Raw genomic sequence first — 21,707 nt, forward strand, 5'->3', positions numbered from 1 at the left:
AAAAAGAAGAAAAAAGCAAATTTAGGAAAAAAAAAAAACAAACCCAAAAAGGAAAAAACCAAAAAAGCTCAGAAGCTCAGCCTAAGCAGGGGCTGGGGCAGCCAAGGGGCAGCGGGGCAGGGGCTGTGCCGGCCCAGGGCAGCAGAACGGCCCGGAGGGCTCCGGACGTGCGCGGCCGCTCGGCTGCTGCGCCGCCGTCCCCTCCACATACACCTCCAGCCTCCTCCAAGAACCACACACAAGAGGGGAAAAAATATCGCAGGCCTTTCCAATGAAATCATTCCCACAAGCGCTGTCCACGCCCCGCGCTTCCTGGCGGGATGGCGGCCCCCTCCTCCGCGGGCAGCCCGGCTGCGGGATGCGCTGCACTGAGCCCGCATTCAGCCCGCCCCGCACAAAGCCCCTTTCTCCCGAGCCAGCCCCGGCCAGCCTGTCCTGCCCCGCTGGCCTCCCTGGGCATGGAGGGTCCCCGGCCTCCAGCGCAGGAGGGGGCCTGGAAGTGCTTCTAATGGTTAAATAAGAATTGTTACCCAAAAGGTAAAAAACCCATCTGCTGGAGGAGGGCTGCGTTCCAGCTTCCCACACTGGGATGGATCTCAGTCGGTGTGGGCTCAGGGAATGCCACCCGCAGCCAGACCCTGCCCTCCTGCCTGGAACCAGGGGCAGCCCGGCCCTCGGGGTGCCAGGGCCCCCCACTCCCAGAACGGCACCAAAACCTGGGTACAGCTCACGGCAGCCCAGCACCCCGGGATGGCCTGGCACAGCCCGTGCCCCGTGTGCCAGGAGGCCTTGGGGCATTGCCCACTCCCTCCCCCCGGGACAGGCTGCCCACGCACGCGGCGAGTCGTGTCCAGGGGAACCACACTGGTACCCCAAAAGTGCCAATTAAAGCTACCAGGGCAGAGCACCAGCCAGCGCCTGCAGCTCCCCGCAGTCCCTGTGAACAGCCTGGCCCCTGTGCCAGAGACCCTTGCTGGAAAGGATGCAGCACTGGGGCATCTGCTGGAGAGCAGTCCCTGGCTTCAGCCAAGCCCCCCAGACTCTGCCTTCCCCAGGCTCTGCCCCACTGCTCATCACCCCCCTGCCGTCCCCTCCAGCAAGGAGGGCAGAGGGATGCTGGAGGCAGGGGCAAGTCAAGCAGAATGCCCCTGTGGGGCAGGAGGCAGAGCAGGAGTCATCACTGCTGGCAGCAGAGCTCGAAACAAAAAGTGCAATCGTTTCATCAGGCTAAATTTGGAGCCCGAGTCCCTCCCTCGGCAGAGCGCGGCCAGGGCGAGTCGCACGGCGCTGGAGCAGCTCCAAGGCTGGCGCTGGCAGGGAGCGAGGGACGGGCCCAGAGCCCCTCCCGGGGGAGCCCCTCCACTGGGGTCTGGAAGGGTTGGAGAGACACCCAGGGAGGGACAGGCAGGGGAGGAGAGGGGCTGAGCTGTTCCCACAGCCCCACGAGCACACACAGAATGGACTTTGCACTACAGCCCTTCCCAGAGAGCAGCTGAGCTCCTCGATGGGGCCCTGAGCTCACTCCAGTCCCAGCTGGGACTCCTGGCTTTCTCTGGGGAGATAGAAGTCAATGAAAAGTTGGTCCCTGTATGCTGCCCACCTTCCCTCCACACGTGTTCACCTGTCTCTGGCACGAGTGCAGTTTCAGCACTGCTCTCCAGGAGCAGAACTGCTCCAGCCTGGCCCTGGCTTTGTCCCAAGCACTGCTCTCCCTGCAGCCCATGGCCACCAGCACTGCTCAGGTCAGCTGAGTCCCCCACAGCTGGGTCCAGATCCATGGCAAAGGTGTGGACAGGACAGGTGTGGCCCCTGCCCAGGAAAAGAATGGTCGAGACCATTCCCTGAGCAAGGAAATGCAAATATTCAGCCCAAACCAGGAACAAGGGGAAGCAGCAGAGGAAGCAGGAGGATGCTGGCCAAGTCCAGCTCATTCCCTGCACTCTCTGGTCCCTGCAGCCCTCTCCACTTGTACCCCAGGTCTGCAGCTCCTGCTGCACACCACAGCTCCCTCAGCTCCAACAGCAGGTTCTGCAGCCCCACAGGTCAGCAGCAAGGCTTGTCTGATGGGAGCCACAGGAGAATGTGTGGCTGGCCACATTGGCACTGGAGAAACCGTGGGGACAGGCTGCTGAGGACACCTCCCACCGCCCTTCAGGGCCATGCAAGCTGGTTTATAAAAAGCAAGTCACTCCCCCAAGGCCTCTGCAGGCAGCTGAGGAGTTTGTGAGCTGCCATCCAGGCACTGCTCTGAGCTCACACAGACCCCACCCAGCCCAGCAAGCACCTTCCCATGCTCCATGGCTCCTGGGAGAACAGCTGGAGAGCCAGGTGAGACCCGGGCACGGCCACACCTGCGCTCACCTGGTACAGGAAGCGCTGGCTGAACTGCTGCATGGCCCCTTGCAGCTGGTTGCGCTGCGACTGCCACTGCTCGTAGTTCCTGACGTACTCGGCCGTGGGACGCTGCCACGTGGTGGTCCGGGTGTTGTGGTCCACGTAGTAATACCTGCCCCGAGGATCCACGCGTTTCTCCCACCTGGAAGCACCCAAGGAAGTTGTCACTGTGGGTCTCGCGCCGCTCGGCGGGGACCCTCCGACCCTCCGTGCCCAGCTCGGCATAACCACTGCTTTCACACCTCAAGGGGCTCTTTTGGACAAGGACCCACCAGAAGGAAATACAAAGAATGGGTAACTCTTCAAGTAGCTCCTGCAAGGACACACGAAGCCTGACAGGGTGCTGGGACACCGGTGAAGCTCCCACCAGGATGCCATGAACATCCCTCCAGGACAGCCGACCTCTGATTGAGTCACGGCCTGAGCCCCCGAGCCCCTTACCCTGGAGGAAGGGGTCTCTCCCACGTCGTGGTCTTGTTGTTGTGGTCTACATAGTAGACTCTACCGTTGGGCAGCTCCCGCTGCTCCCACCTGCAAGAAAAATAGAATCATGAGGCAGGTGATATGTGCTGGACCAAGAACATCCAGAGGGCTGCCCCTGTGGGGTCAGGGAGCCCAGCCCCTCACATCCTCGTCACTCCAGCCTTTATTTAACAGCCCTGTGTGGCAGCTACTGGGCCTCCTAGATGGAGACTCTGGGAGAGGGGCTGCTGCACTTTGCTTCATCAACAGGCATAACTGGAGCACAAATTCCTAACTTCCCCCAGAAAGGTCAGCACAGGTCCCCCAGAAAGGATTTCACACAGGGTAAGTTTTATGCCCTGTGTTTCTGATGTTTTGGTTTGGTTTCTCTTAATACATCTTCAAAGGGGAGCATTTGAGCTGAGGCTGGGGCTGGGTTCTCTCCCTGGCAGCCCTGGGCTTGCTGCTGACAGCTGAGGCTCAAACACACGTGTGGCCACGGCGCTCGGGCTGGGGTGGCCCTGAGGACAGGTGACAGAGAGCCTGGCGTTACAGGGCCACGCTGTAACCATTCTTTGTGTGAATTCATTCATGAATTTACCCTGGCAAAGGTAAATGCTCTGTGGAGCCTGTGCTTTCTTGTCAGCTTTTATCCTGCAGCAGAGGAGGCGAGCCAGCAGCTGCTGACAGATAAAGTGTTCTCCTGCCACACTTCTGCTCCCACAGGCCTCTCTCCCCATTCAATCATCTGTCTCAATTAATCACCACAAAAAGCCCTCGGAAATTAATACACCAGCTTCTGTGTGACAGCAAGGGAGCCAGCCCAGCTGGCAGGGAGGGAGCAGGCAGCCCTGGGGATGGAGCTGCTCCGAGTGCTGCTGCCCCACGGCCTGGGCTCATCCCAGCTCTGCCCCACGGCTCCAGGGACAGCAAGGCCATCGCTGAGCTCAGCACAGCCACACACCTGCAGTGACACAGCTCAGCTGCACTGCAGCCTCTGCGGAGCCAATGCAGCACCTGCACACGCTGCTTCCAGTCAGCAGCACTGGACCCTGGAACAGGTCACAGACAGGGAGGGTATCCCTGAGGGCACCTGCTGTGCCCCTACACCGTAAGAGTGATGAATGCCAAGCCTCACACTGCCCGGTTTCCTGCTCACAAACCATGAACTTGGTGCTTCATGAGCATAAAAACATCAGGACAGGCAAAATAAGAGTGAAATCTCTAAAGAGAAAATCAGCACAGCTGGGGTGTCCTAAGACATGAGCAGGTCTACCCCATGAGACGGATGGCAGAAGGTGCCCAGGCACATTTAGGACAGTGGAATTGCCCTGGACAGCTCCTCCAGTCTCATTAACAACAGATTCTCTGATCCATACGGCTCTGAGAACTTGGAAGGTACCATTTCTGTGGCTATAGAGACCAGAATTCCCATTATGGGAATTCCGCCAGGTTTCTGGATCCCTCTGAGTGCACTGATGACTGCAAAGAGCCATGTGGGACTGAGGAGAGCTGCTGATGGTGGCAGCCACTGCTTGATGCTCCGTGCCCCCACCTCACTGCCTGTAAAAACACTGATGAGCTCACAAACTCCTCACCAGCAGCTCCTGGGTGATGTAAGCAGTGAATCTGCTGAGGGCTGGCTCACCCTGTGAGTCACCGCTGGTGGTGATCAACTGTGGATACTGCTGCCACACAGAGATGGGGAGATCTCAGGAGATGGGGACACTGGGGACAACCCATCCCCGCTCTGACCACCTTGCCCAGCTCCACAAAGCCCCCAGCAGGGGAGAGCCACGGTTTTGGGAGAGCTGGATGGTGGGAGCTCTCCCCACAAGCACTGCCACCATAAAGCACCCAACATGCCGGTCCCAGCCAGCTCTCCTCCAGATGCCCACAGGCTCTCGATAGCCATGGATGCAGGGAGCCACAGGCACTGGGAAGTGGCAGAGCTGAGGCAACCCTGCAGTCCAAACAAAACGCCCTCCTTACGTAAGGAACCACAGCCCCGTGGGCTCTGCCAGGCAGCATAAAGCACCTCTTTGTGTGGGCAAGGCAGCACGCACACCCCCCACTCTGGCCGCCTGTCCCCACACGGGATCATCCCTGATAGGATCCAGATGTAGGAGCCAGCAGCCCCCTCCCCTCCCTTCACTGTCACTCCTCTCAGAAACCCCAGCAGGAGAGCTGGGACCCCCGAGGCCTGGGGCGCTGCGGCCGCAGCTTCGGCACCACACGCGCTCCAGCCCGGCGGGGGAACGCTGCCCAGAGGATGTGAAGGAGGTTTTGGGCACTGTCAGGGCTGGAATTACTCAGAACTCCTTCCAGCCCTCTCCAACCCCTAGGACAGACTCCCAGTTGTGTGAGGGATGCCTTTGAGCCGCCACACCTGGTGCAGATGTTGAGACACGAAGATCTGAGCACAGCAAATGGCTCGGGATCCCCACATGAACCCAACCATCTGTCAGAGCCCAGAATGAGCAGGGAGGCTGGGGCCACCCTCCAGAGGCTGAAGTGAGTGCTCCTCACGCTCCCCAGGAAGGAAGGAGACACTCAGAGAACAGGGCAGGGCTCGGGAGGGATGTGCCTGGCAGCTCTGGAGTGGCAGAGCAGGAACCATCCCCATGGGCCCTGCAGTGCTCCCACAGCCATCCCAGCAAGGGGCCATCCTGCATCCCCACCTCCCAAGCTGGGCCCCAAACCACCAGGCAGAATAATTCCGTGGTGAGGTGAGCCCGCCAAAAACAGCCTCCCTGGATCAGGGCTCAAGAGAACTGCAGCAGCTCATTTACACCACCCCAGGGACACAGCCTTGTGCAACCCCAGTTCAGCAAACCCCCATTAGCCCAGGACCTGCTCCGGCAGCTCTCTGGAAAGGCTCCCGCTGTGGAGAGCTCAATGGATTCAACTCTGCTCTCCTTCCCTGGGAAACCCTTGATCTCTGGTCTCCCCCTGCTCAGGCCAGCACAGCTCATGCTGCCCTTCTTCCCCCTACAGATCCCACAGCCAGCACAGAAGCTGCTAATCAAAGGTGTCTCCAGAGATCCAGATTCCAGCAGCTCAGCCTGGAGAATGCCTCACTACCCCTTCAGTGTTCCTCTCCATCTATCTCCCAAAGCACAACAGCTTTATCCTCCTCCCTGCTCCGACACACCTGATTCTCTGGGGTGTGAGCTCCACAGGGAAATGGGCAAGGAGGACACGGCCACCTTTCCACCTGGCTGGGCCAGGAAAACCCAGCCTGGTGTGTCTTAGAAAGCAGTGCCTGCAGCCTCCCGAGCCTCCGGAATCCTGAGGTATCTGCAGGCTTCCCCGCCCCGGCAAAGAAACAACAGCCTGTTTCCAACCCCAGGTGGGGAGAAGGAGACCTTCAGTCTACCTGGTAGAAGCAGAAAGGGGCACAAGCTCTGGCTGGAATAAAGGCCTTTTTGAGAGCAGTGGACTTTTCCAGCTGCCTGGAAACAGGAAGCGCCCAGGCCAGGAGAACAGAAACCCTCACACACCCGCATAAAGGCACAGTGAGCCGTTAACCCTAATTACCTGTGACTGACACGCCAGCGGGGCCCTGACCTTCCAGGCATCGCCTCAGCCAAAGCAAAATAAACAGCTCCCTTCATCCCAAACACAGGCCATTTCACCCCCACCCAGAACTCCAGGGGTCTGACACAAGGGGAGAACAGTGCAGCTGCAGCACACTGGGGGCTGAGCCCAGACCCCAACTGCTGCTCCCCACCCCGAGCCAGCAGCTCCCATTCCCCTCCAGCCCCTTCCCGACATCCCCTGCAGGAGGAGGAGGATGAGCAGCATCCACATTGGGAGAGTGAGCACCACTACTCGAGGGTCCTGTCCCCAGCAGTGGCCAATGCCTCTGTGGTGTCCCTGGAGCGTGTCCATGCCCTCCTGCTCAGTGGGAGCTCCCTGACAATCCACGCTCAGTCTCCTGGGCATTCTCCTCTGACTGATCCCTTGAGCACCCTGTGAGATGCTGAGAGGCTGCTTGGCACAGAGATGCCACCCAGCGGGTACAGGCCAGGCCCCAGCCCCGAGCATCCTGGGCAGACAGGCAGGACAAGGAGCACCAGCTGTGCCAGGCAAAGGGCACAGGATCCCTGGCACCTGCCCCAGGCCCTCCCTGTTCCGCTGAGCACCAGCATCTCCACCAGCACCTGGGGCAGCACTTTCCCTCCTGCAAACATCCTCTTGTCCCAGCACACAGCAGGGCCCCAGTTGGTCCCTGTCCCCCTCCCCGAGGGCTGCAGGCAGAGCTTACCCGGGGGGCAGAGCATCCAGGGCGAGCAGGGCTGCCCGGGCCGGGGGAACACTGGGGGCTGAGGCCGCCTCCTCTGCCTCTCTGGAGCTGCTCAGGGCAGGAAGGGCAGGAGCAGTGGAGCCATCGGCCGTGCCGGATGCTGCCGGGGTCGGAACGCTGGTACCTGCTGCTGGCCTGTCCTCATCCATGTCCACGGCACCCACGGAGTCCCCGTTCACTGGAAGGGCAGACAGCAGCAGTCAGCACCAGGGAGAGGGCCCAAAGCCAGCTGATCTTCCCAGGAAGCAGAGCACATGGTGGGTGACAACACAAGCACAGCACTCTCAGTGCTCCCAGCCTGCAGCAAAGGCAGCACCTGCTTCACCCTGACCCCTCTGGCAACCACTGCCACCGCCTCCATCCCAAGACAGAAGCAGGAAGTACTCTGCATTTGTGCCCAGGGTCTCTGAGATCACAGAAATCATTCCTGACAGGCAGCACAGATCCTCCCAGTGCACTCTGCAGAGCTGCCTGGCTTATCAGAAGGAAAATCAATGAAAACCCATCAATCCACAGGGACAAAATTCCCGGGTGCTACAAGATGCATTATCTCAGCAGAGATTCATTTTCTCCACAGAAAATAGCCCTGAGCTCTGCCCCCACCTCCCACGAGCGCTGGGTCACCTGTGCCATTGGCCACGCCGTTGGCCATGCTGGTGGCCACACCATTGGCCATGCTGGTGGCTGTGCCATTGGCCATGCTGCTGGCCGTGCCGTTGGCCGTGCTGGTGGCCGTGCCGTTGGCTGTGCCATTGGCCATGCTGGTGGCCGTGCCGTTGGCCATGCTGGTGGCTGTGCTGGTGTGCTGTGAGCTCTTGGCCTGCTGCCGGTGCCGGCTCCTGGCACTGGGACTTTGCTCTCCACTCCCCATGTTTCCCCGGGCTGCTCCGGCCGCATGTCGGTGCGTCCTGCGAGGGAAGGGAACGCAGCAGGTGAGAGACATCGCATGGGAAACACCACTCCTGTCTTTCACCCTGGTCCTCTGCTGCTTCTGCACAGCACAGCCACCGGTGTCCCCTGGGAAGGGCCAGGATACAGTTCCGTGCCTCTGCTCAGGGCAGTGCCTGGAGCTTCGTGCTGCCTGCTCAGACCTGCCCACAGTGCTGGCACACACCTGCTGGTGGCAGAGACCCACGGAGCAGTCACTGGGTGACACCACCTTGCTTTGTTGACAGGTGGTCACTCTACGTGCCAAGGAATGGCCATGGATGCTGGCAGCCAGACACCTGCTCACCACAGTGGATCCCAGCTTGCTCTGTCCATCCCTGCAGATCCCAGGAGATCCCACACCAGCCCTGGGTCCTGCACCACGGTGGGGACCCTCAGCAGTGCCTCGTGCCTGGCTCCAAGCACAGAGGCAGGTGAGGAAGGTGCTCCCAGGACAGCTGTGGCCTCCAGAAAAGGAGGGAAAACAAGCAGTCAGGAAAGATGGGAGCTGAATCACAGCACAAGTTGTGACCAGCCCAGGTGTAGCTGCTCCGTCTCCTGGGGATCACTGCTACCCTGGAGCTCACCTGCCACTGTTCTCCATGGCCAGGGCAGCCCAGTGCTCCCTGGCAGAGCACCTGCAGCTCCCCCAAGCAAACTCGTTCCCTTGGAACACGCAGGGCCCCAGAGGCAGCACAAAAGTATTCCTGAAAAAGCTGGGTTTCACCTTAAGGATTCATTCCTGTGAGCGAGGAGGGGGACAGGGCAGGAGGGGAGATGCTGCCATCCCAGATCTGGGAGGCCTGGGGAGCAGAGGCAGAGTTCAGACACCTCCAGCCAGGCTGGCAACCCAGACAGCAACCACAGATGGTAGAGACTGCAGGGAAAAGTACATCAGTTTCTCCCAGCCAAAATCTACCTTAAAAGGGCAAAACCCACAAACTGTCCCCAAAGTCTCAGGGCTGGCACTGGGAGGGGACAGCAGCTTGGCAGCAACAGGGCACAGATCAGTCATGCCACTCCCAGCAGCTCTAGCAACTGGAACCCTCCCACTCGCTCCAAAGCTGCTCTCCTTGGGGAGTGGCTCATGGCACGGCTGGGATCGGGAGGAGACATGGGAAAGCAGGAGATGGCTGTTGAAAATAGATTAGATGAGAGCCAGGGGCAGAGCCAGAGCTGCTGTGACCACTTGAGTGAGTCACAGGCCCCTAGGAGGGCAGCCCCAGCCAGGGGCTCCTCAGAGAGTGAACTTGGCTGGCCCCCAGACACGGCTCCAGGCTGGGGTTTGCTTTGGCCACCAGCACCCAGGAACATAGAGCATCTGTGGGTAGAGAAGGGGCTCCTCCTCCCCCATGAGGAGGTGAAGGGAGCCCCTCACTGCCGTGGCTCAGCAGGGCACACTGGTACCACCCACCTCCCAAAAGCTGGCTGAGTCCTCTCCCCACAGATCCCCCATGGCGAGGCTGGAGGCCGCACAGCCCCCGGAGCCCTGGCCAGAGGGGAGCAGGCAGGTGGCACCAGCCTGTCCCACGGGGAGCAACCTCTCTGGCATGGGATGGGTCTGGTCCCTGCCCTCCTCAGCACAGATGAGCTCAGAACTGCCCAGGGAGTTTTTAGAATCCAAAACAGGATGTTTCCAGGCTGCCAGGCAGCGGCACAGGGTTACCAGCCTGAATTAGCCAGCCCGCCGCCCAGCCCTCCTACGAGTGCTCCCATCTGGGCATTGTCTTTTAATAGACACTGGAAACAAACCCAGCAAGGCCACAGAGCACGGCGGGATGGGAGCGTGCACTTAAAATAGGAGCAAGAAAAAAAACAGGCAGAGCAGGGATGGGAACAACGGGGGGTGGATGGAGCGGGGTGTGAGGATGGCAGCCCCTCTCCCATGCCAGGGGCAAGACCCTGCTGTCCCACATCAACTTGGGGACCTTGGCTGGCTGCCCCAATGCCTCTCCTGGGCCAAAGAGTTAAGTGGCATCAGCCAGGTGACATCAGCCTTTCCTCCTCTTCTCCTTCTGCCAAGGCGGAGTCCCCTTGCCACGGTGGCCAACACGGACCCCAGCCAGGAAACCCAGGAACGGCCAGTTCCTGCAGCTGAGATGGCCAGAAGGTCCTTCATGAGATGCAGCAGAGGTGGCAGCATGTCTCGGTCTCACTCAGCACATCAGACCCCAGGCTGTGTCTGAGGAGAAGGAGGGCAGAGCACAGCTCCCAAAACACGGGGCTGAGAAATTCCCCCTGTCCCTGCCAAGGTGGGGGGAGGCAGCCACATCCCCCAGCACCCAAATGAGAGAATCGTGGGATAGTCTGGGTGCAAAAGGACCCAAAAACTCATTGTTCCAGCTCCTGCCATGGGCAGGGACACCTTCCACTATCCCAGGGTGCTCCAAGCTCCGTCCAGCCTGACCTTGGACATTTCCAGGGATCCAGGGGCAGCCACAGCTTCTCTGAGCATCCTGTGCCAGGGCCTTCACAAACAGGGGTCGTGGCACCCATGGCCCCAGCTCTCAGCCAGAGCTCCCTCTCTCCCTGCACAGAGGGCTGTGGAATTTCACACCCAATCACCAAGATTAGCAGCAAATCCCAAGATGACATTTGTTCAGGAGAAGAAAGAGAAGCCCTGACCAAGCAATTTCCCTTGCAGGGACAGTGTAGAAATAGCTGAGGAGGAAAGAATGCCCCTTTTCTTCCCATCCTGCCGCTGAGCGACTTTGCCAGCATCCATCAGCAAGCCCAAGAAAATAAACACGGCTCTGTGTATAAACACAGCAACCATCAAACAACATTCCCAAGTGCAAGGGACCCGCATTCCACTCCGGAGCAGGCAGCTGCCTCCACTGTGGGTACGGAGAGCAGTGCTCTGCCCCACGGAGCAGCACCACATCAGGCTGAGCAGGATGTCCAGAACAACCCCAAATTCAGGTGAGTGCAGCATGGATTGAGAATGACCTCTGAGGTTTCCATGCCAGGGCAGCAAGGGGATTTGGCTGATGGCAGACACACCTGGCAGGTGTCTGAAGGTGCCCTGAACAAGTCCTGGCCAGACTTCACCACACTCTTCAGGTGACACCTGAAGCAGAAACTCCTCACAGCTGATGGGAAAGCAGTGGGGAATGGGCAAGAAGCAGTGCCCAGGCTCAGCCTCCCAAACCAGAATTTTCTTTGCAGGTTTTCTAGCACCTCCTGAGAGCTGCTAAGTGCCCACCAAGCCTGGCTCAGTCAGGTCACTGAGCACTTCCCACCCCTGGGGAGGTTCTAACACCTGGACAGCAGGAATCAACAGGAGCAGCCACCACAAAAGGGCACACTATCTATGTTCACAAACTGCTCCCGATTTCCATCCCTCTCCCTCCTCGGCTGGGAGATGAACACACAACATGGAAAGACAAGGTCACTTTTTGAGCCAAAAACACCAACTCTGGTGTGTGCCCTGCAGGTAAAGAAGAAGCAGAAGAGCTCAAGGTGTGGAGCTTGTATTTTAGAGTGCTCCTGAACCTGGGCCACGCAGAACCTCCCACAGACAGGCTGCAGGCACCCTCTCCACAGCCACACTCCTACCCAGAACATCTGTACAGGCTGCTGGGCCACTGCCATGCTCTGAAAATATAAATAGGTGTTAAATTCAACTCCATGTTGACAGTGTGACACGTCTCTCAGTAACCACAGCTCCAAAAGGAGCAGTGCTGAGCCACTCCAGCCCAGCAAGGAGGCAGGGCAGGGCAGGGCATGGAGCCAGGTGCAGGATGGCCTGCTGCCCAAGCATCTCACTTCCTTTGGCAGCAGCTGTTATTTCCCTGCAGCTCTGCTTCTCCTGCTCTCCCTGGACCTTTGTAAGCATCTCCCTGTGGCAATTGCCCAGAGGGGTATTGTGCTTCCCAGCCTGGCCAGGGCTGTGCTTGAGGGAAGAGCTGGAGTTCCTGGGATCCCCATTTGAAGGGACCCCACTCTGCTGGTTTGCCTGGTCACAGCCTGCCACACCCCCAGACAGACCATTTTTCAGCTGCCAGTGGAGCAACTGTTGGAAACTCTCTGAACCATCACAGACTTGATATTCCTCGAGACACCAACACTTAGGAGAGGCTCAGGCCAGCCACAGCCCAGCTGTGGAGTCACCCCTCTGCACTCCCAGCTGTGCTGCCCCTCAGCACAGGCCACCCCTGCTCCAGACCGCCCGTGCTGTGTGACAGGGGCTCCCTGTGAGATCTGGAGTGGGCTTCACAGCACAAGCACGATCCAGACACTGCCACAGCAACCCCTCCATAATGGGCACATGGCATGGGACCCTCACCTTGCTCTGCTGCCAAAGCAGTTGGTGCTGGGAGGTTGGTGCCGGCCCTCCGTGGCCACAGCTGTGCTGGTGGGGTCCCGTCCAGGCACCTGGGACCCTGCATGGGGGAAGAACAAGGGCTGAAAAAAAGGATGATCCAACCTCCTTCCTTCCCTCCCACCTTCCAGAAAGGAGCTCCAAAAGCACAGCAGCCCCATCCCTTGCAGGACAGACCCGCAGCACCCAAGCACCCCCCACCACACGCCCCTAGCACCCCATAGCTCCATGGGGTCACAGGACTCTGCAGAGCTGGCAGTGCCAGGAGAGCACTGCATCCACAGCTCCCAGGTCTCACAGGTTTTGTCTTCCAGTGACAAAGAGAAAGAGCCAAGCAATGCACCAACCCCTGTTTTGTACAAGCTTCGCTCCCCTGGCAGCCCTGGGAGATCAGCCACCAGCCCATGACCCCACACACGCTCTGCCATGGGCAGCTCTTGTGAGTGCATCAGCAGACACTGACACCATTTCCCCAGCCCTCACAGACAGCGAGGGAAGGGGCTGACCCGCCTGGAAGGCTGGAGGAGGGCTAGAGAAGGGCTGCTCCTCCCAGGCTGCTGGGGAGGCTGGTGTGAGCCCGTCGATGCTCCCGTTCCGCTCCTACCGCACACTCGCACCGGCGGGAGCCCACGGGGCCAGGGTCTCACCAGGGCTGGGCTCTGGGGCACTGTCCTGGGGTCTCACTGGGGCTGGGCTCTGGGACACTGTCCTGGGGTCTCACCAGGGCTGGGCTCTGGGGCACTGTCCTGGGGTCTCACTGGGGCTGGGCTCTGGGACACTGTCCTGGGGTCTCACTGGGGCTGGGCTCTGGGACACTGTCCTGGGGTCTCACTGGGGCTGGGCTCTGGGACACTGTCCCGGGGTGCTGGGCACTCACCCTCCGAGCCGGCGCTGCCGTCGGGAACGCTGCCCAGAGCAACAGCCGGCCCGTCCAGGAAAATCGTCAGCTCCCCGCCAGACACAACGCTGCCTTTGTTCTCCGTCTGCAGGTCCAGGGTCAGCTGCCTGTTCTCCACTGCGGCAGACGGGACATGGAGAAAGAGACCCCCGGTCACCACGGGACACCAGCCTGGAGGAGGCTCCACTGCCCCAGCCCCCGTGTCAGCCTCCCGGGCTCCTCCAGGCCACCCCCCATCCCCACGGTGCCCACTCCCCCGGGGCCACCTGTCCCGGCGAGCACCACCAGTGTCACACCTGCACACACCTACCGGTGCTGCCAGAGGACCCCAGCCAGTCCCACCACCCGTTCCTGAGGAAGATCCTTCTTCAGCAGCCCTCGGGATCCCTTCACCCCTTTACTGGGGCTGCAGGTGCCCCAAGACCCTGGCTGTGACACCGAGACCCCCATGGCTCACAGATCCAGGAGCTGGGGCTCTAGGGCAGACCCTGGCAGGAAAGCCGAGGGATTTCACAGAATCACCAGGTTGAAGAGACCTTCAAGATCACTGGGTCCAACCCATGCCCTAACACCTCAACTAAACCATGGCACTGAGTGCCATATCCAGTCCTTTTTTAAACACATCCAGGGATGGTGACTCCACCACCTCTCTGGGCAGACCATTCCAATACTTTATCACTCTTTCCATAAAAAACTTTTTCCTAACATCCAACCTAAATTTCTCTTGGTACAGCTTAAGCCTGTGTCCTCTCGTTCTGTCAGCTGTTGCCTGGTGAAAAAGACCAACCCCACCTGCCTACAACCACCTTTCAGGGAGTTGTAGAGAGTGATAAGGTCACCTCTGAGTCTCCTTTTCTCCAGGCTAAACAACCCCAGCTCCCTCAGCCGTTCCTCACGGGGCTCATGTTCCAAACCCCTCACCAGCCTCGTTGCCTCCTCTGGAGGGGCTCAAGTGTCTCAAGGTCCTTCCTGAACTGAGGGGCTCCTTTAAGATGACTCATGGGGAAGACGGGTCCTGCATGATGGTGACCATCCCTCCATCCACATCCACTGAAGTAAACTAGCACAGAGTGCTGTCCCCAGACAGGAACACTGCTGGACTGTGTTCACAGAAGGTTCTGGAGAGGGTGCCATGGGCTGGGAGGCTCCTGGAGACAGCTGCCAGCTCCACTCCCTCCTGTGCGAGCCAGTCTGGCTTCATCAGCAGCTTCAGCAAGGTTTTGCTGGTCCCTGGGGGCAATGGGGGCACAACACAGCCCTCAGCACTAACCCCATCGAAGCAATGCCTGCCAGTGCCAGCCAGACTGAAACACCCGGCTCCGTCACAGAAGGCCAGAAAAATTTGGCTGCACCAGCCTGGGACACTGGCCCAGACACTCCCTGACTCATTTGCTCAAATAATATTTTTATTATCCACAGATTGCTCATGACACAATGGCACCATTTTTTAGCAACCTGCTTTGTCCCGGTGTGACGCAGGGATGGGGTGTGGCTCATCCAGGCCACCAGGAGCAGGATGGGAGCACATCCCCATGGAGCCCTTGTCCCACCTTGAGCTACGAGCTGTCCTGCACTGGGACTTGACACTTCCTTCTCCAAGGCTCCCCAGAACCCAGTGACACAGGGTCTGCAGTAAACACAGGCCCGTGGGACTGGCAGCACTTGTGGATCTGAGGAATCTCAGTCTCCAGTTTTAGTGCCAAGAAGGCAGGTGTCTCCTGCACGACAGGGGCATAGCTCTGTCACTGATCACCATCATCTGACAAGGGATTCTGCAGAGCCTGGTCTTCCCCTCTGCCTCACGGAGCTGCACTCTGCTTGCCTCCATAGGAAACCGACCTCACAGACAGTTTTAAGAGCCTGAGACAGAAGATGCTACTGAGCACAGCCAAAAACCAGAACAAATCCAGACCCTGTTTCCCCCCTGGCTCCTCCAAGCCGTAGGAATCCACATTTTCTCCAGGGTCCCTCCACCCTCTCCACGCGCGCCACGCTCCGGGGCCGCACAAGCCCTCATTGTGCGGGCGCCCAGCTGAGGCGCAAAGACAAGGTGTCTCCAAGTGGAGGATGTGAACATGAACCTCCCAGCCAGCTTCCTTCTCCCCCCCTCCACCCCCTCCAGCTTTTTTAAAGAAAATAAACACTCGCAGAACCTTCCACTCCCTGTCCCCGTGCAGCGTGCGGGACACACAAAGGGACATTGCTGCTGCACCGACGGCGGGTCCCCCGAAGGGCCCGGCACAAAGGCTGCCTCTGTCCCGCCGGCTGCCAGAATGGCAGAGGAATTATTAGTATTTTGGGAGGGGGTCGGGGGGTGATTTGGTCCTGAATAAGGTCTCAGTTCGGCTACTTCCAGTGCCCTGCACGCAGCATCAGAGCTCCCATTTAGCAGAGGTGAGCTGGAATTCCCACCCGGCCCATTAAGCGGATTTACGGCTCCACGAAAGGAGGCTGGGAGCAGCCAGCGTGGTAACAGCCCTGGGCCGAGCCCCAGCCCTGGGACCCCCGGGAACCACACGTGTCTGACCCCAGGGAGCAGCCACACAGGGTGGGCACCCCTCTGGAAGACCCTGTGTGAGTTGGCTCCATCTCCACAGCTGCGTCCCTAAAGATTTTCAGACAGATGACCAAAAATGAGCTTCCCAGTCTCTCAGCTTCCCAAACCTAGTGCCAGGCTCTTTGCCCAGTCCCACTGGATGCAAAGGCCAGTTCTCATTCAAACAGCTCCATTTGATCATCTGGATTTTGTCTGGGATGAACCAAAGCTCCCTCCTGCTGAGCAGGTGAACACTGGCTCAGCCTTTGTGCATTCCCACAGAAGGAATGACTCCTTGCTACAGTGGCTACGGTCCCTTCAGGAACGAGCAAGGGGAAAGTTAAACCTGCCACAGACATTCCCAAACCAAGAAGGAACCCAGAGTTCAAGGGAAAGGATGATCTTTATTGTCCCATGAAAGTCTCCCCAGGGAAGCTTTGCCTTTCCTGCTGGTCCAACCTCAGCCACCAGCAGCTTAGAGACAACCGTGTCTCGCTCCATTTATCTGCCAGGAATAACCAGGAGGGCCTCAGGTTTCTGCATCTTTCCTCTAAAAGGTGACACGGGATGGGCACTCTCCAATCCCCCAACAACCCACTGTCTGGACGAGCACTTTTGTGGGATTACATCCTGGCCATGGCAGCCAGCTCACAGAGCTGCTGGGACATGCAGCACAGCACAGCTCCTTTGGCATCACAGCCACAATAGGGTGGAGCTGCAGTTTTCCAGAGGCTGGGAATTGCTGCTGGTGTCCTGGAGGATCCCAGGAGGCTACAGCCACTCTGCCTGTCCAGCGCAGCAGGGACCTGTGGGATCTGGAAAGCCCTGGCACGCTCGGCACAGAGCGGGACCAGCACAACCAGCAGGGCCCAGTGTGGGCTCCCACACAGCCCGGGATGCGAGGCCGGCAGGGAACAAAGAGGCGCCTCTGCAGCGGCGGCAGGGCAGGGGCCGGGGCCGGGGGCCGTGCCACGGCAAACGAGCTGTTTTATGGGAGCCCTGGGAGCGGCTCGGCTCCGGCAAGGCTCCAGCCCGGGTGGTGATTGAGCCGCTCCTGACCCACCTCTCCACCTCCCCGGCCAATCCCTGGGAAGGCAGGAGCGGCTGCCTGCCAGCGGAGAGGCCCCGCAGAGCTCCTGTGGCAGCCCGGCTGTCAGCTCCAGAGGCTCTCACAGCCTGCCCGGGAGTCAGGCCTCATCTCTGAGCTCTGCTTCCATGCTCCAGGCCCCAGAGATGAGGCTTTTCCCCCTGAAGTGGGGCATGCTTGGCTGACAGCAGCATCCTGGCAGGCAGGAGCCTGGCACACACTGCCACAGGTGTCACCAGCACTGAGGACACTGTCCTGCCCATGGAGGAGAACGACAGGAACGTCAACCCAAGGCCACCTCACAAATCAATACTTGATAAAGCCTCACCAAAACCATAACAAACCCAAGGAAGAGAGGGCTGCTGCCTGGCAGGAGCTCACTCTTGGCTGAGCATTCTCAGGATGGGAGAGGGCCAGGCCCCTCCAGTGGCAGCGGGCACATGCATTTCACTGCCCTTCACATGAAGTGTCTGACTCAGGATGGCTTGAAATGCCAGATGCCTCCTGCACGCCCTTGGCTGAGTCAGCCCCCTCCTCAGCCTGGGAGGCAGAGGGAACACACTCCCTTGTTCCCAGGAGGTGAGAAGCCCCTGAGGGAGAGATCTCCCAGGCTCCTGTGGGACCCCCAGCAGCCTCTGGCCCGCTCAGACCTGCAGCAAAGCCCGAAGGCTGAGCACGAGCCTGCAGAGAAGAGGAGGGAGCAGATGCCAGCCCAGACAAGGAGGGCAGACAGCAGCAGACAGGCAGCACCTTCCTGGGCAGGGCAGGCTCTGCAGCTTTAAGAGTCCTTCCTCCCTCCCAGCCCACAGTGTCAAGGAAAAATCTGACACGTTTTTTCTGGGGGATGTTAACAGACAAGCTAGAACAGCCAGTTGCCTTTTCCATTCATTTTCCACACAGCCCCCCGGGACGGCTGGGAATGAAAGAGCCAATTGTGCCCTGTGGCAGCGCAGGTAGGGCGGAACCGCGGCAGCTCTGGGAGCCCAGCACGGCCCTGCACAGCTCGGGAAATAACGGCTGCAGGGGAGGGTGCCCAGGGACACAGGTCCCACAGCTGTGGGGCTGGCTGGCAGCTACCCCAGGAGAGCCAGCCCGAGGCACACATCCAAGTCCCCACAGGCCTCGTGAGAAGACAGCAGTAGCAGCACAGCTCCCACGGGTGTCTCACTGCCATGACACCCGGTGCCACCCAGAGCCACGGTGGCACGGCAGGGACACCGGTGTGGTTTCAGAGCTGGCGGCACCAGGGGAAGCAGCTCACCCCAGCCCCCAGCACTGGGGAGGGTCTGAACCAGCCCTGAATCCCTTGGGGCGCAGGAGGCCCCTCTCCTCACTCAATACCAGGTCTGTGTCTCACCAGCTTTGCTTAGAAGAGACAGAGCCAGCCTTTTCCAGCCCCGCGCGGCCGCTCGCGCCGCCCCAGCCCTGAATGGCCGCCTTTATGTGGGAGCTGCTGTCACAAGCCACGCTCTGGCAGCCGCAAACAGCGGCAAATAGCAGAGGGGTTTGTGTTTCCGAGCCGGCCGCGGCGCCCGGGCTGACGCAGGTACGGCCTCCGGCACGCCCGGCCCGGAGCACACAACGGCACCTTGTTCCCTGGCGGGGAGCGCAGCAGCCACTGCCCCGTCCCTGCCCCGTCCCTGCCCCGCCAGCGCAGCCCACGGCCCCTCGGACGTACGTTTGCCACCACCCTTGAGCAGGCTGCCCAGGCTGACGGAGGCGGCGCCCAGCAGCTCGTTCCTCAGCGTGTGACAGATCCACACCTTCAGCTCCAAGTGGCTCTGAGCCGTGACATTCCTGCAGAGACCGGGGAAGGGGACTGTCACCGTGGCCTCACGCCTGCCCCACGCTTGGGGAGCAGGCGGTGCCACCAGCAAGGAGCGGAGGAAGCTGGGTGAGGAAAGGGGCAATGGGAGACCCCCCTCCCACCACCCTCCCAGCCTGGCTGTCTCTGGCAGTGTCCCCATGCAAGGAGAAAGCTCTGTGACACCTGAGTGTCCCCAGTCGGTGGCACAGCAGGGCACATGGGCCAGCCCCTGACCAGCCCCACAGCAGGGGTCACACAGACTCACAGGGTGAGGATCTCGTTCCACAGCAGCTCAGAGACTCCCATCTGCTTCCCAGTCTTCTTGGTCTCGCTGGGCAGCCCGTCGCCGGCCACCTCCACGTAGCAGTTCATCCGTGCTGGGCGGCTCTGGGCCTTGGGCTTCACAGACACAACTGGGCAGAGACAGGCACAGGGTCAGGCCTGAGAGACAGCTTGTCCCCTATCCTGTCCCCTGCCCTGATCCCCCACCCAACCCCTGCCAGCCACGACTCACAGCAGAGCGCTGGGAGAGGCGCAGTGGGGAGCAACGCTCCTGGTGGCAGCGATGGCTGGCACCAAGCCCTGACCATGCCTGTCCCCAGCTTCCCCCCGCCGAGGCTGGCAGGACTGCCACCGTCCCCACAGACACCTCCCTACCCCAGGGCACGGGGACAAGATGGGACGGGGCACCCCCAGGCCAGCAGTGCCTGCGGAGGGGCAGAGCTGGATGTGGCTCCGAGTGGACGCGGCTCCGGGCTCCGGGAGCCATCTCGTGGCCACGGCAGCAGCAGCGGGGCCCCGGCAGGGCCCCGGAGCCACGTCCCCACGGCAGCCGGGCGGGGGAGGCGGCCAAACCCAGCCCATGGCACACAGGGCAGCACTGGCCACCCCCAGCCCCTGCTCCCCACGAGTGTCCGTGTGCTCAGCCCGGGTGCAGGCAGGGCACACAGCCACGTTCCTGGCAGTGGGAATCCCGGCGAGGCTGCAGGACCCACCTTTCACGGAGAGCGGGGACTTCTCGCAGGGCAGCCCGGCCCTGGCCCTGCTGGAGCTGGCAGCGGCCATGGCATCACCCCCAGCTGGAAGCAGAGAGAGGAGACACCTCAGCACTGCTCCCACGGCACCCAGGGAGCCCAAACACAGCCCAATGCTGCTGTGAGTGCATGGCACAGCATGGCAGGGACATGGAGAAAGGGTTGGGCAAGCCCCAGAACATGCAGGCTCCCTCTTCTGATAAAGCAGCCCTGCACCAACACTGAGTCCCCAGGAGAACAACCCCTGCCCGGCAGTGCCAGGAGCTGCGCTGGGCAGTGCCGCCTGCAGACACCCCTCTGGGCACCTGAAGCCCTGAGCCACAGCCTGTCAGTGCTGCTGCAATACAGAGCAGCCACCAAAGCCCTGCCCTGGGGGACACTGACTCACCACACATCATCAACAAGATGGCAAAGACATGGCAGTGGTACCGGCTGGACAGAGGAAGGTCTGGTCACAGCATGGGGACCACATCCCTCAGGGGCAGCCCTGGTCTCGTTATGGAACCAAATCCCACAGGATCACTGAGGTCAAGAAAGGCCTCCCAGACCATCATGCCACCCCCTGGACAAGAAGGACACACTGTGACACCAGGGAGGGTGGGAGGACACGTGGCCAGGGCCTCTGCCCAAAGCAGCGACCACAGAGCGCAGGGATGAGGTCACACATCACGCAGGAGCACGAGACGCTCCGCTGGGACCACGGAGTCAGCCCCGGGCCTGCTCCGGCCTCCTGAGGCCTGCAGAGGACGGGGGCCAAGGTCAAGGCCCAGCACCCAAGCGGAGAGCTGACTGGCCAGGACCACTGCCAGCCTCCCCCTGCCCTGATCAGGGCAAGCAGGAAAAGAGGGAAGCAATTCTAGCCCCTCTCCCTGTGCAGGAGCCTCTTCCCTGCCCTCTCTCTACATCCTCCTTAAACTGTACCGAGCTCCATCCGTTGGCAGATTCCTGTGAAATTCCCTCTCCCAGGGTGTCTGCTTTCTGTGCCAGCACAACAAACCTGCCTGGCACCCCAGGGCCTGGCTGTGCCTCATACAACCCTCACTTCTCCCTGCAAGTCCCTGTTTGGCACTGCCCAACCACTGTCCTGGCTCCATCCCTCAGCAGCCAGAGCTCCTAGACACATCCCAGCCTCCTGCCCCTCACCATGAGAGGGTCACTCACTCCCATCCCAATTATCCCGGCCCACAGATCACCCTGACCTTCCCCAAGGCCATCAGATACTCCTGGTCCTCACGTCCCCAGCCCCACATCACACAGATTCCATCGGGGACATGTCCCTCCCAAGCTCAGGCCTGTCCTGGCTGTGCTGTCTCCATCTCCATCCAGGATTTTCTTTAAAATCCTGACTCTTTTCCCCATTCCCTCTTTTTCTGACTCCATACAATTTCTCTGTCGGTTGCTCTGACACCCCCAGTCACGTCAACAAACACCTGTGGGTCCCCAGAAGCGCCTCGGTGCCCGGTGTCGCTCCCCGGGCACAGCTTTCCTGTCCCGCGGCCTCTTCCCGCCCCGCACTCCCCCTCAGCCGAGCGGGGCCGGGCCCGGGCTGCTCCCTCACCCTTCACACGGCGGGATCCCCCTTGGCCAGGCCGAGGCCTCCCTTCCCTCCGCGGCCTCACGTTTCCGGCAGCCGGGCCCGGCCTCCCGGGTCACCCGCGGGGCGGGAGCGGCCGGTCCGGCCCCGCAGCTCCGCACAGAACCGGGCCGGGCGCTGCGGACACCGCGCAGAAAAGGCGGCGACCGAGCGCCCCCCACGGCCCCGCTGTCCTGGGCCGGTACCGACACAGGCTGAGCAGCTCCTGCCGGCCGGAGCGCCCCACCAGGCCGTGTCCGGCGGGCGGACGGGAGCGCCCCGGCTTGGGCCGGGAAACGAAGCGAAGCCAAGTCCACTCCAGTCCAGCCCAGCCCAGCCCAGCCCAGCCCAGCCCA

General features: G+C 60.7%; 1 protein-coding gene across 3 annotated transcripts in view; it reads right to left on the bottom strand.

Annotated features, from left to right (window-relative positions):
* Positions 1-21,707, bottom strand: part of WWP2 (WW domain containing E3 ubiquitin protein ligase 2) — a 30,400-nt gene that overhangs the window by 8,420 nt on the left and 273 nt on the right. Inside the window, exons 2-10 of one of the 3 annotated variants that reach the window (XM_015640130.3) lie at positions 19,740-19,823; positions 19,010-19,157; positions 18,616-18,734; positions 13,294-13,431; positions 12,381-12,477; positions 7,790-8,073; positions 7,127-7,343; positions 2,836-2,925; positions 2,362-2,536 (exon numbers count right to left, since the gene is read on the bottom strand). In XM_015640130.3, coding sequence (XP_015495616.1) covers positions 2,362-2,536; positions 2,836-2,925; positions 7,127-7,343; positions 7,790-8,073; positions 12,381-12,477; positions 13,294-13,431; positions 18,616-18,734; positions 19,010-19,157; positions 19,740-19,809 — 1,338 coding nt within the window. In that variant the 5' untranslated portion in view covers positions 19,810-19,823. Of the gene's footprint in view, positions 1-2,361; positions 2,537-2,666; positions 2,772-2,835; positions 2,926-7,126; positions 7,344-7,789; positions 8,074-12,380; positions 12,478-13,293; positions 13,432-18,615; positions 18,735-19,009; positions 19,158-19,739; positions 19,824-21,707 lie in introns of those variants that run through there. The other 2 variants (XM_033517174.1, XM_033517175.1) reach the window with 2 other exon arrangements.

Source organism: Parus major, chromosome 11 (genome assembly GCF_001522545.3).
Source record: "Parus major isolate Abel chromosome 11, Parus_major1.1, whole genome shotgun sequence".
Taxonomy (NCBI): domain Eukaryota; kingdom Metazoa; phylum Chordata; class Aves; order Passeriformes; family Paridae; genus Parus; species Parus major.